At 38.1% G+C, this 13968-nt stretch overlaps 1 protein-coding gene across 1 annotated transcript in view; it reads right to left on the bottom strand.

Moving 5' to 3' along the window:
* Window positions 1-13968, bottom strand: part of LTBP1 (latent transforming growth factor beta binding protein 1) — a 333365-nt gene that overhangs the window by 77241 nt on the left and 242156 nt on the right. The window contains 2 exon segments of the mRNA XM_037528248.2: window positions 2020-2142; window positions 11941-12060. Of these exon segments, the coding sequence (XP_037384145.1) occupies window positions 2020-2142; window positions 11941-12060 (243 nt within the window).

The raw sequence follows: 13968 nt of genomic DNA on the forward strand, positions 1-13968 counted from the left end.
CACTGATTCAATAACTATCTTCTCTGAGCACTGTTCCCATAGAGCCCAATCCCTGAATTCTAGGGATCATGAGAATTAATGATCTGAGATTATGTATTTGTCAAGGTTTTACAGTGAAGCACTGTTAGAGCCACAGTTCAGTTAAGCAATGAGGAAAAATGGGTATGCTAGCAGGATAATTATGAGCAAGTGCTTCGACCCGGTAAGCACAGAATACTCAGAAGGCAACTGTGACATTGACTTAGATGGGTCAGAGAAGGCAAGTTGAAGAAAGCAGTAGTGACAAATTTAGAATATAAAGGGTGGGACATATATAATAACAAGCAAATTTATCAAAGAGGGCAGGTTGGGAAGAAAGAAGAGTATGACAGGAAATAGAAATAAACTAGAGAGAGCAATCAAACGAAGATGAATAACAACTTGTAATGATTAAGATCTTCATCCACCATTAACCTTCTATAGGAGGGAAGAAATAATATCTTTTGCAGGAGACTCATGTTTAATTTGATGTGAAGAGAGCCTGGTTTATTTAGGGAGTCAGTTAGGAAGGCTCTGGATGTGTGCCAGGCGAGAAGTACCAGGAGAAAGGGAGGTGTGCTGGTGGTGTATGTTTCTCTGGGAGTGGCTGGTATTATGTTCTATGAAAGGAGGAAGCAGGTGTCTGATTCCTACTATCAGTGAGAGATGTTTCAATTCTTACAAGACAGCACGGTGTCCGCCTACTGCTTGCCTGCCATCACCTTAGTGCCTTCATTTTGACTGAGACACTTCAGTGAAAGTTGAAAAGTTTTTATGTGTTTCTTCTTTTTCCTCTTCAAAGAGCATGCTTTTAGATAAAAAAAAAAAAGTAGTGAAAGAAATCAGAAATAAATTGGCCTGTAGATTTTAACACAAAAAAATACAACTTTTTTTAAATTATGAAAGAAAAATTAAGGAAACCTTGGACAAATTACAACATTTGCAATTTGCAAGAAAAAAGGTGTATATAACATATATACACATACATAGGTTACATGTATTACATATTTACTCACAGACATTGACTTAAAAACCTGATAAAAGGGAAAAGATATGAACAAATTTACAAAAAAGGAAACATAAATGTTTAACAAATGTATGAAATAACTGCTTAATAATTACAAGTATTCAGGGAATTATTAAAAGAAATAAGCTTATGAGATATTAAATCTTTCTAGAATTAAAAGCACACATTTTAATAATTAGTAATTAGTGTTTTCTTATTAAAATTGTATATATTCATCATCTTTTACCTAAAAAATTCTATAAAGAAATAATCCTAAAAGTCAAAGATCTTTTTCAAAAAGCCTATTACAGTGTTGTTTAACATGATAGTGAGAAGTTGAAAAAATATGATCAACATCTAAAGAACAAGACAATGCTGACATAGCAAGGCATTGGAATATTACACATCCTTTGAAATAATGTTTGAAAATAAAATAAGGTTTTAAAAGAGTTATTAACAATGTGTAAAATGCTTATGCTATACTATTAAGTGACAAAAAGCAAGATGCAAAATTGCACATTGATCTTAATTATTAAAAAAACAACCATGTATATTTTCAAGTATATTCAAATGAAATGCTGGTTACTTTATCTTTCTGCATTTGCTAAATTTTCTACAATGTATGCTGTTTTATTCAAGTGCAATTTCATTGAGATATAATTCACATGCCAAATAACTGATCTATTTAAAGTATACCATTCAATGGTTTTTATTATATTCAATCATGCAACCACATATATTGTTTTATAACCAGAAATATTTTAAATAGATCTGTGATTTACAGATGCCCTCTCAAATACATGGTTTCTTTTACATAAATAGAAATGGTCTGTATTAACGAGGAGCTGCTTACACAGACACCAACCAAAATGTATTCCACATAGCTCAAAGTAAGTGACAATGTGGTCACTTTTCTGTTCCTGAATTATGTTAGTTACTCTGGTCTATGCTTGAATGCAGTCCAAATAGAAAAGAGACTTGCCCACAGTATTTACCTTTGCAGTGCTTGTGGTCTGGAGTTGGGGTGTAGCCTCTGTGGCATGAACACATGTAGGAGCCTTCGAGGTTGGCGCAAGTACCATTTGTGCAGACAGTTGGTTCCAGGCACTCATCCACGTCTTGCAGAATGTTGCATAGAGGAAAGAAAAAGAAAACAAAGACGGAGAGAAAAAAACTAATGAACTGAATAAAGTTGAATTTGGTTAGAAATGGAAATAGCAGATCTTAGGAGAAGCAAATTCTTGAAGAAAATCTTTCACATTAACTCTTAGAAGGAAACGCAGCTCTGATGTGAGATGCATGTCTGGCAATTCTGTTACTTCATGCAAAGTTACTCAAAAAAGGAATCAAACACACACTCTGCATAAATTCAGTGGAAGATGATAAGGAGAAAACAAGGGATGCTGGATTTTTAAGCAATATATCCAAAAAATAAAATATTCCAAAGAATCAAAGACGTATCCTTAGGGAAATGCAGAGTTCAATATGACATGAGGGTTTGCAGAATCAAAAGCTATCACTCATCATCCAGAGAAAATGCAAGAACAATTGTAACAGAAAGCTAAAAAAAACACCAAAAAACTAATAAAGTGTCCAGAAGTGAATCAATATTACAAAACCAACCTAAGGGGGAAAGAACCTATTGGGCAGTCTGAAGATACAGGTTGAAGTGTCAGATAAAATAATAATAATAAATCTTCATCAAGCATTCACTGCATGCGGGCACTAAAGGCTTTGCATTTATTATCCCATTTAATTCTAACAAAATCCATATGAGCTAGTCAGTTTGCAGAAGAAGGAATTTAAGGCATAGAGAGGAAGGAATTTTAAAGCATAGCTTGCCCAAAGTCACAAAATTAGAGACCAGTGGCTCTGAGATTTGAATCCAAAGCCCATCCTTTTTAACCTGACTGTACCTTCGGCTATAGGCTAAATCTAGTGATTAAAAACAGTTAAGAATGTATGCATCTGTTTTTATCATTTGCTCATACAGCTGTTACAGAAAAAATAATCACCTGAATATTTACTGATTTCATTCAACAATCATTCACTACGCTCCCATCAGAATGTTGTTAGTTCAAAAAAGGAAATTTGAGTTCTGTGCTTCACTTGAATGCCCCGAATAAGTGCACCAGGGAGAAGGAACAATATCCAAAACAAAAGGAAAAACTTAAATCACAAAATATTAAAATAACAAGCACAGTATCACTATTTAGACTTACTGTGGTCCCTAACTTAACCAACATGCTTAACTGTCAGGCAAAGAATAGGAGGAAAAGCTCCCAACAATATCCATTTCGTTTTACAACACTTATTACAAAAACAATAAAATGAATCTACCCCTAGTAGTAACAGGCAGGGAGTCATGGATACATTAACAATACAGATCTAGTGGAAGTTCCACACCCCAGGGCTCAGGCTGCATCCCATTTCATTTAAACTGTATTTCATCTTTCTCACAATGGAACTCAGAAATAGAGTTTTACCAAAATAAGGGTAAGGCACATTGAGAACAGCCAAGCAAGAGGCACCGCCTGGGCACTTGACCTTGCTTTCCCTAAACCACTAAACACAGTGAACTGGCCCTCCTGCATGGCAACAAAAATAGCACTTCCAGCCTGACTCATTGCCCAGCTTTTCATTGTGGGAGTCCATTTTCATAAATACTGAGAGCAAACAACTTGAAAGAAGCAGCCAAACATTGGAGCCAAAGTAAACAGTGGGACAGCACGATCCTAGACACCAGACATGGAAATTCCAGAGAGCACCCTGAAAATGTCATGTCTACTATCTGGCTGGGTTTCAAAAATGTGAGCAAGTTGAGCAATGCAGCGATTGCTTTGGTTAATTGCTTGTGTGCCAGGGAATATGGTGTACAGGGTCATGGGATTTAATAGCAAAATCCATTCTAAAACCCCATTTTCTCTAATTGAAGTAAACAGTGCAGAATACCATGCATGCGATTCTTATACAACCTTTATCAGGCTACTACTGTACTCAAGATGAAGCACAAGGTCTTGAAAATATCTGGGGCTGCCTGATGTATTTATTCTTTGCTTTATTTATTACAGACATAACTGCACGGAACCAGAATCCTGTCAAGTCAGTCATTCATCTATAGACAGAGCAGATTGGGTGAGTTTATGCTCTTAAAGAAATCACTCTACAGTAAAATATCACTGAAGAATATCTAAACAGAGGGCAGGGGTCTGGAGTGGGACTATACATAAACACATTTGGTGGTTATAAATGGAGTGAAACAAACTCAGTGTTTGTATAGTTAGCCCAGCCCTCTCTCTAAACTGCAGACTCTCTAACCAGATCCCCTGTCAGTACTGGACACGTACGCCTGAGGTCCCACCGGCACCTCTGAGTCTTCAATGCCAAGTGGTCCTCCCCTTGCCTTCTCTTATGCTGCCTCCCATGATACTAGTACTCATTCAAATGTCCAATTTGGAAACCTGGGAGTCATCCTCTCTAGATTCCTTATTCTTTCTCTCTCCCCACATTTGATTTATTACAAAATCCTAGCAATTCCACCTTCCAAATATCTCTCAAATACACCCACTTTGTTTCACTCTTATTGCCACCTTTCTCTCTCATAGGGGTTGCTTCTATAGTTTTTTCATTTCTTTCTCTACTTCAAGCCTTGCCTTCTCTAACCCATTACCCAGTCTGCAGCCAGGGTAACCCAGCTGAGATACAAATTCCATCAATGGTGTTACTCCTCAACTTTAAGAACCTTCCATGCTTTCCACTGTTGCTCAGTTTAGTCAAGGACACAAACTTGTGGGGCCCTGAGTGGTAATGACAGAAGGCCTGGCACAAAGTCGCTACTCCCAAACTTGGGAAAATCAATGCCATGTGGAACAAGGTGGTTCCAACTTATCCCACCCACCCGTCCCCACCCTTACCCTGTAGCAGCACATGGTTATGTACCTGGTTTTCTGTATTGGAGATCAAAACTCATCTTACTCTAGGCTTAGTATGGCTTTACAGAATAATTATAATATCCAAATTCTTACACTGTCCATTCATAATGAGCTCAAAAGGGAACTTTTCATGTAACCAAGGAAAAATGGGCTTCAACCCCCTAACACCCCCTCAAAGAAAATGCCAAGTTACTAATGGGCTTGTGGTAATAGCAACTTATCAGCTCCAATTCAAGTAATTAAAAACCTCCCACAGTAAAGGTGTGAGGGGGTTATGAGGTCAGCACTACATGGATGTGATAGTTCAAAAGTTTATGAAACTATCTCACCATCATTCAGTCCAAACTGAGTCTTCTCATAACAAGATCTTGAGAAATTCCCTAACAAATGCCTCACTGAAAACTGCACATGCTGTGCCTACAGGATTTGTCGCTCAATTCCAATAACCCTTGAAGAGACAGCTGGGACAGCCTGGCATGGCTTGTCCCTAATGAACCTTGTCTTTTACTTAGGATCATCACTTCCTGTTAGAGACGTTTTACCTCATGCTGAATCCTGCAGTCAACAGTTCCTTGTCAAGATCAACATGAAGTTGAGCAGTCATTATTCCTAAACTCCCCTTCCTTTCCTCTTTGGGGGGAAATGAGGACATTAATCTCTCTTCAGTTCCCTGGCAACTTTCCATTCTTCGCAATTTCACCAAGATGATTCCCAGATGGTGGTAATCCCACCTGCAAATTCTCTCTCGGCCTTGGGATGTAATTCAACTGGGTCTGATATCCTTGGAAATTTCTCTTCCTAAGATCCTGGAACACATCACACTGCCTCCAACCCCTTCCTGGTAGGTGTGACCTCTGAAGCATGGGGGTATTCAGTGGCTGATTTCACGAGTCATGTTCTCCCAAGGCTGTGCTGCACCCCCTTCCTCTTCACCTATCAGCAAGTTGGGGCTGGTGAGAATTGGTTCCAGAGAAACAATTTACCTTTATTTCCTGTCCTTTCAAGGAGATATCTGTCAGCACCCTGAGCAGCCATTTTTCTGAGGCCAGTTAGCCTCCATTCCTCAGTCATCAACAAGTTTTAATGAGTGAGCACCATTCAATATGAGAAGAAAATATCTCATCCATCACTATGGCTGCATGAAAATACAGGATTTGCCCCCACCCCCAACACACCATGACTTCAATTACTTCAACTCTTCTTCACAAAATCTTGTACACTAAAGATGATGGTGGAACATACTTTACAGAAAAGGAAGCTTAGTGGAATGAGAGACAGATGCTGGTTAGTTTGATCAAAGACCCTCAACTGTACTTGAGGAATAGTAAACCCTCAAGATCTCAGGCCCCCTGTCAACTCTGAACAAATTAAACATGTAGTAGCAGAGCTGCTGACAAAAAATGCTATACATTCCTCCAAGACCCATCACCACTCTTTAGAATTGGAAAGAGCCAATGTTGTGTAGATCCTAAATATAAAAAAAAGAAACAACCAGCAATGATCTCTGAAAGTCAGTCACAAGTCCCACTGAAACCTTTCTTCTTTCCTTGCCTTTCCAAAAGAACATTTGTCTTTGGCAGCAATCAACAGTGGCTATCTAAGATGCAGGCTGCTGGATCCTACAATTGCTGAGCCACTCCTATTGCTGCTTGCAGGAGATTATTTCAGCCACACCAGTCTTTTCCATGAACTTTTCCTATTGTCTTCATTATATTTTATTGTTCTCTAATTTCCTTGTGTGCAAGAGAGAGATGAGATACTCTACCAACAAAATGCTTATTTTTTTAAAGATTTATTTATTTATGCATACAAGAACTGCGGTACAAGCCAGAAGTGCGGGGGGTGGGGGGGGCGTGCAGAGGATTCATCAGAGACAGAGTGGAGAACAGAACAGGCAGAATGACTGAAATACACTGCTGAGGGGAGCAGCAGGCAAGTCAGGAGAGGTCTGCTGTGCTGTATGGGTTGCTCCCTGGCCGGGGATTAAACTCATGTTGCAGTGGCTGCAGACAGCTTCATAAGTTGTATCTTAACCCCTTGTGCCACCAGGGGGGCCCCAAAATACTTATTTTGGAGATAGAAGACCGAAGAGTCTTCTAGCTCTGCCACCTTTTACTTATGACCTTGAGCAAGGACATCAACCTATTTACAAATCAATCTCTACATCTGTACTATAGATATGATTACCAGGAAGAAAATATGAAACAAAGTCAAAGCCATTTGTAAACGATATAAGATTTTTGTCTGTGTTCTTATAATAACTAGTCTTCCTACAGAGGCATGTTTCCTGCCTTCACAAGTAGCTTTTTTAAATTGAGATATCACGATGACACTGTAAGTTTAAAGTATACAAACATGATGATTTGATACATTTATATATTATGAAATAATGTACACAGTAGCATTAGTTAACAACTTCATCTTGTCACATAATTATCATTTCTCTGTTATGGTAAGAACAGCTGAGATCCAGTCTCAGCAGTTTTGAAGTTTATAACAGTATTGACTCCAGTCACTATGCTGTGCATTAGGGCTCCAGGACTTACCTATTGGTTCCCAAGTTTGTATCTTTAAAAGGCATCTCCCTAATCCCCCCATTCCGTTAGTCCCTGGGAACTACCATTCTACGCTTTGTTTTGTTTTATGCCTTCAAATCTTCTCTGACATCTAGAAGAAATATAGATAGATGCTCAATGGCTTACTGATTATGTAGAATACTCCAAGTTTATACTGATTTGGAATTAAGTTTGATGCTTGCACATTTTATAATATTCCTCAAAGGCAGACCCTGAGCTCAGTTGCTATGTTGTATAAATGTAGAACAGAGGTCCTCCACTTCAGATTAACTCTATGAAGTCATATATTCCATAAAGGTTAGCAATAATTCTTAAAATCTAAAAATAAATCCTGTGTGAGAAGAACTCCTTAAACAAAGAGTGTTCCATGTTTATCCTCCAAGTTCTCTGCATCTGGTTTTGATTAAGATTGTGACTAGCCAGTTGCCCAGTGATTGATTAATACTAAGTCATTCAAATGCATTGATCTATTACATTTAGGAAATTTAATTGGCAGTCCTAACTCATTGTTGAGTTCATTACAAAGGACAAAGGAGGATTACTTCTGATAAAAATTTCAGAAATTCATTTGTCTGGGCCACACGTTCTATCACAGACTCAACTAAAAATCAAGACAAACACTCAGAAAGGGTTGGTTGCATATACCCATTAGGTGGTTGATATTATGTCTCTAGTGAAAGTGAGCAAAAAAAAAAGTAAAATAATGGAAATGGTATACAATACTGTACATGGTATCGGGGAACAGGTTCACACTTCTTAAGATGTATGTCACCTAATTCCAAAAAAGTTGAAGACAAATGCTCAGAATCTGTTTAAAATTAAGATTACTAAAAGTATTAAGAGTAAGTTCCTATGACTAGGGAGAGTTAAAAACTTTGTGAGATCAGCTCACAGAAATTCAAAGAGAATATAGTTAAAGAGAGACGCTCTTAACACAAAATTTAATAGGTGTCAGTTACAATCACATTTCTTGTATTTTAGGACAAGGGAGGGGGCAAGAAGAAGGTTTATCACATTGACTGAACCCTACATGTGTTAGACACCTTACTAGGTACTTTTTCATTTTTAAAATTCTGACAATAATAAAGCTTATGAAGAAAGTATTTCAATTCTGTTCTACTGACAGTGAAACTAAACTTCAGAGACATCACAGAACCCAAAGTCTATCTCGAGTCATGGAAATAGGACCTTTGTATCAGAGAAAGTAACGTACCTTTAAACCACTAAGTATTAGAGATGGTCCTTTGGGGGACAGCTCTAGAAAGGTTTGAATAAGGCCAGTTCTCCATGAGTCAAGAAAAACCTGTAATTGGAGTACCTGGCAGGCTGGCTTCCCTCAAGAAAGGTCCTGGTTGAAGCCGCCAGAAGGAACTGGCCAGAACATGGGGTGATGAAATAGTCACTGGAGGCGGAGCTTGATGGGTTGGGGCAACATGTCCAAGCAGAGTGTGAGGTCCAAGGACTACAGTGCTGAATGATGAAAGTGGTTCTCAAGAGAGGATTGAAATCCACAACTTGAAAAGCAGCTACATTAACAGAAGAGCCAACAGGAGTTGCCAAAAAGCCTGAGGACATGATATGTGTTAGGTAGAGCCTGAAAATGAAAGATATTTTGCAAATGGACAATAAACTATTGAGAATGAAGAATTAGATACCCTGAACTAAACACTAGGAAAAAATGTGGTCCCCCAGACAATACCTGCTAACATTTTACCAGGTTCTGCCCCAAACAATTTCTATTCTAATTCATAAATCAGGGAGAGGCATCAATCAGTAAGACCTGGATTTACATGGCAAGAATACAAAGAGGCCATTAAGAGTTTCAGCAAGTTCACCATTTAAGTCAATGAAAGAAGCAGAAAGTGTAACCGGCATCAAATCCCTGCAGAACATAAGGTCAAAATAGCAATTCTTAAATGAAGCCATTTAACAGAAAAAGAGAGTCACACTGATGTGAAGATTGACAAGTTTTTTTAAAAACACAATGCCAAAAAAAGCATAAGGGCAAATCAAAGTAATATGTAAATATTGTGCAAGTTTAATTATAATAATTTTAAAACACACAATGAGAGAAAGTGATAGAAAATGAGACAAACTAAGACTTAAGGGACAGAATTGCCCTGTGAGGTAGAGATTATCATCTTTACAGATGACAACTAACAAATGTCAAGTGTAGGACTTTTCACCAAAGGGTGAGATTATGAGAAAAAAATTTACTATCTTTATTAGTGCCATACATTAAATGTTGAGGAAAAGTCTCATTGTATCCTAAATTATCCTGGCTAAAAAAATATAAAAGCTCACAAACTAATCATAGATAACTGTTAAGAGACATAAATGGTTAGTGAGGACACCTTGTAACTTATCATTTGATTCCTTCTCTGACCACAGAATCTCCAACATCCCTAGTCTCCCTTATGCTGCTTTATTTCTCTTGATGGCACCTGACATACCATATACTTCATTTGTTTACTTGTTTATTTCTAAGCTCACTGAGAACTCTAAAGGGTAAGTGCAATGAGAGAGGAAATGAATTTTGTTCACATTCAGTTCCTGGAGACTAGGAAAATGTCTGGTTTCTAAGTCACTCAACTGTTAAAAGTTCTAATAAATATATCTGAAGTTGTGCTAATGATGAGTTTATCTCAGAGATAAGCTTAAGAAAGGACTGTGCCGTCTGAAGCAATTTAAAGTATTAGAAGTACAAAGGTGAGTACTAAAAAGTACAAAGGAACAAAACATACAGTTGGGTATTCATCAACATTGTTAAGAGTTTAGCAGAAAAATCCAGTTCACTTATTGGTTCAATATGAGCAGAAAGGTATGTTGCGATATCTGCTTTTTGTCACACTCAACTTCTCAACATTTGAAATCTCTCCTACTATAAAAAATTAAGATGGAAAATCCATTTTGGTATAATCTGAAAAGCCCTCCTGAGAAATTTAGAAGAGCTGCAAGTCCAAGTAAGTGAGGATGGTAGTGCAATTATATCACAGAGGAGAAGTTTTACCTATAGATTACATAGGGCCTAAAATTTTACCCAAAGCAGAAGGAAAAAGTACATTGCCTACTTTCAGTACTAGGAAATGTGAGGCCTTAGCAAAGCAAAAACAAAAGTTATTGGAACAAGTGACTGGGTGCGTGACTTTGATTGTGTAACACAGTGACCTAATATTTCTGCTTATGATTCTACTAATCTGGTTGGCAAAGTAAGATTACTTTTAAATGAGGTGCTGTGTTTCTGTTATTACACTGCAGCAAAGTGCTCACAATTAGAATGAGTGCATAGATATAGGTGTAAGAACCCTATTATTATTACCCAATCTGGATAGGAGCATTTATATTGAAGCACCATCACTTGCCAATTTGCTCAGTCACATTCTATTATTAAATCCATGAATCATGGTTGTGTTTATATGACTATTGTGAATTTTAGTTATTTAAGGTGCTGCTCAGACTCTGCTCTTGGATTATATTATGCGTCAGTATGTGAAAATGAGAACACAATGGAATCTTGATAGACAACTATGAAACTTATGCCAAGTGAGAAAATTAAGACCAAATGCACTTTCTGACCAGCACCAATCAAATAAATGATTTATCAAATAAGCAATTAATGAAGGAAAACCATTCCTTCTCCCCAAAGATCAACATCTCACGATCACACTGATAGAGACTCCCGGTGCTGGGCACGAGGGTCAGAGCAGGAAGCCATACAGCCAAGCACTCCATGCCTCCTTATTCCACCCCTCACCAAAATGTCTTCCCAGAGCTATAAGAATCATTATCAACATTTTTCTCAGGACTGAGAGGGTTCAACAGGCTCTGCCTCACATTTTGCAGTGCATCTCCACTTGTTCTCACCCTTCAGCTACACAGCTTTTCAGCACCTGAAGATGACCTGCTTCCTCCTCCTGCAAGCCCTTTGCATAGGTGCTTTCCTGTGGCCAACTTTCTCCCATGCCCTTATTTTGTGTAAATACCAAATTAAAACTCAACTGAAGAATTTTCCAAACTTGTTTTACCCTAGGCTCATGGCACATCACAGAACCTTTCTTCCCAGCACTTATTTCTCCTTGTGCACTTGCATTTATATAGGACATGTCTGAGTAGATACTGGTCTCCCCTGATAGAGAATAAGTTCCTGGAGGAAGGAATTTTTTTGGTTCCTCGACTTACCATTCTGAGTAAGAATGAATAAATGAATGGTTTAACCTGTATTGTCAGACTCCTTATTTTCACTATGGTTAGAAACTGCTTAAAGCTTTTCTTAGAAGTTTTATCAGGATGATGTAACTTTGCAAGAAACCTTTTTTATTTTTCATTCTGAAAGAAGGGTTATAGCACTGTTTCAGAAAATAGGCCAGGAGAAGATACAAAAGCTTGATAAGAACACTCTAGTACCTACCAAGGCACTGCCCATTGAAGCCTCGGAATCCTTCCGTGCAGGGAACACACTGGTAAGATCCGGGAGAATTCACACACTGCTCCTCTGGACAAGTACTTGGAGTCAAACATTCATCAATATCTGAAAAATCAAAAAGCTGGGTCACGACATTTTATCAGAAGACTAATGCAAAGGCTTACTTTGGTGATGAAGAGGGGGTAATGCTATGTTGCAGCTACATTTTGGTGGGGAAATTAATAACTTGGTCCGTGAAGGATGGCCTCTATGCAGCAATAATGCATGGTCATATGTTAAAATTCACACATGTCCCATGAAAGATGGAAGAGAAGAGGGCTCAGCTCTTCAGCTGACAGAGCCAGACCACTTTGCTGTGGGAGCTAACTGCTCTTCTGGGACCACTATAAGAACACCAAACTTTGCAAGTAACAGTGCAGCATGACAGAAAGAAATACGAGGATTGAGAATGACAGAGGAAGCCACCCAGAGAGAGAGAGTCTCTGCAGTCACTCAATACTCTAGGGAAATCCTGACTTTGGCTTCGTGGGTTCAAGAACATACTAAGTTTGAGTAATTTAAGACCTTTAAAACCTTTCATAGGCTAGAAATTCCTTGGAGATAGAAAAAGAACATTAGGAGAGAATGAACTCATCATACACCTCAAGATTTTCCAGAAAATATGGAGGTATGATCATAAGGTAATATTTTCTGGTAAAAATATACCTTACTTTTCACATTCACAGCTAGCTGAAGTCATTAATCATTGTACCTTTCCATGTGAGTAGGGAGAAAAATGCCTGAAATATAATTGGGACTGTGGAAGAGTGAACTATTCCAAGAGCTTTAGGCATTTTAAGAATGGCAAAACAACAAAAAGTGGAAAAAGTAAGTCGAGGAGATGGTTCAACAGTTTAAATGGAATGGTTAACACTTTGGTTCCTGCCCCATTTGAAATATTTTCCTGGAGTTGCATTTTGAACTTGACTGGCTTTAATGACTAGGCACCCCAAATATAAGTACTTATAAAACCTATAATCATACTTAAAATATAAACAGATTCTCAAGACATCCTCACCTTCCTTTCAGCTGAAAACTGAGAGGAACACAGAGTGGATATATGAAATGCATATGGGTATTTTATTATCTTCATTCTGGAAAATTCTTAAAATCATCTCCATTATAACACCAGACATGTAGAAAAAGATGCTGAATATGAAACAGTTGAAGATTGTATTAATAGAATAAGCACCAGGTCAGTGTTGGCATTTTTTCCCCCTGTGAGTGAAAAATCCTTGCCAACAAAGACACACTGCTTTTTTTTTTTCTTTTTTTTTCTTTTTTAGGTCAGATGTTCTGGGACTTCTTGTTCTACAAAAAGATGATGTCTGCCAGTTTCATGTTCCAAACAGCATTACATTCTTCTCTGGATGGGATTTTTTTTTTTTTTTTTTGGGTGGATCTACAACTGCTAAAACCAGAGAAGGTCATGGAGATAGGCTGGCCCAGTAAGTAAGACACTGAGCAACACAAGGTCAGATCCCTAAACTTCCTGCTGCTCTCACTTCTGTTAGCTTGTCCCCCCAACTAGAAGTTAGGGACTACCTGATGGTGAGGATGCATGAGATAATGTCTGTAAATTACAATAGACTCCCTGGAGACTGGCCCGGTTTGAAAGCAACTTAGTGACAGCTGAGAAAACCTTGAGTGAGCCAGACGCCTGGGACCTTTGGTTCAGGTCCATGACAGAATGAGCAAACAGCTACATTATTTGGCACCTTTTTTTCAAGGCTTTTCATAGGGATAAAATTATATGTTATTTACTCAGGGAAGCCTGGTAATATTTCTGCTAAATAATTCCCACATATTGGATATTACTGACTTATACCCTAATGGCTTTGCATTGACTTACATAATCTTTAGATTGCTTTTCTACTCCTTCCCATTCTTACAGTATAGTTATTACTGACTTATCTTTCTTCTCTGAGGTGCTCTGTGCAACCCTAGGATCAGATTATTACTTCCTTGGGGAAT

This window comes from Talpa occidentalis, unplaced genomic scaffold (genome assembly GCF_014898055.3).
Source record: "Talpa occidentalis isolate TD23 unplaced genomic scaffold, MPIMG_talOcc4v2.1 talOcc4.5, whole genome shotgun sequence".
NCBI classification, from domain to species: Eukaryota; Metazoa; Chordata; class Mammalia; order Eulipotyphla; family Talpidae; genus Talpa; species Talpa occidentalis.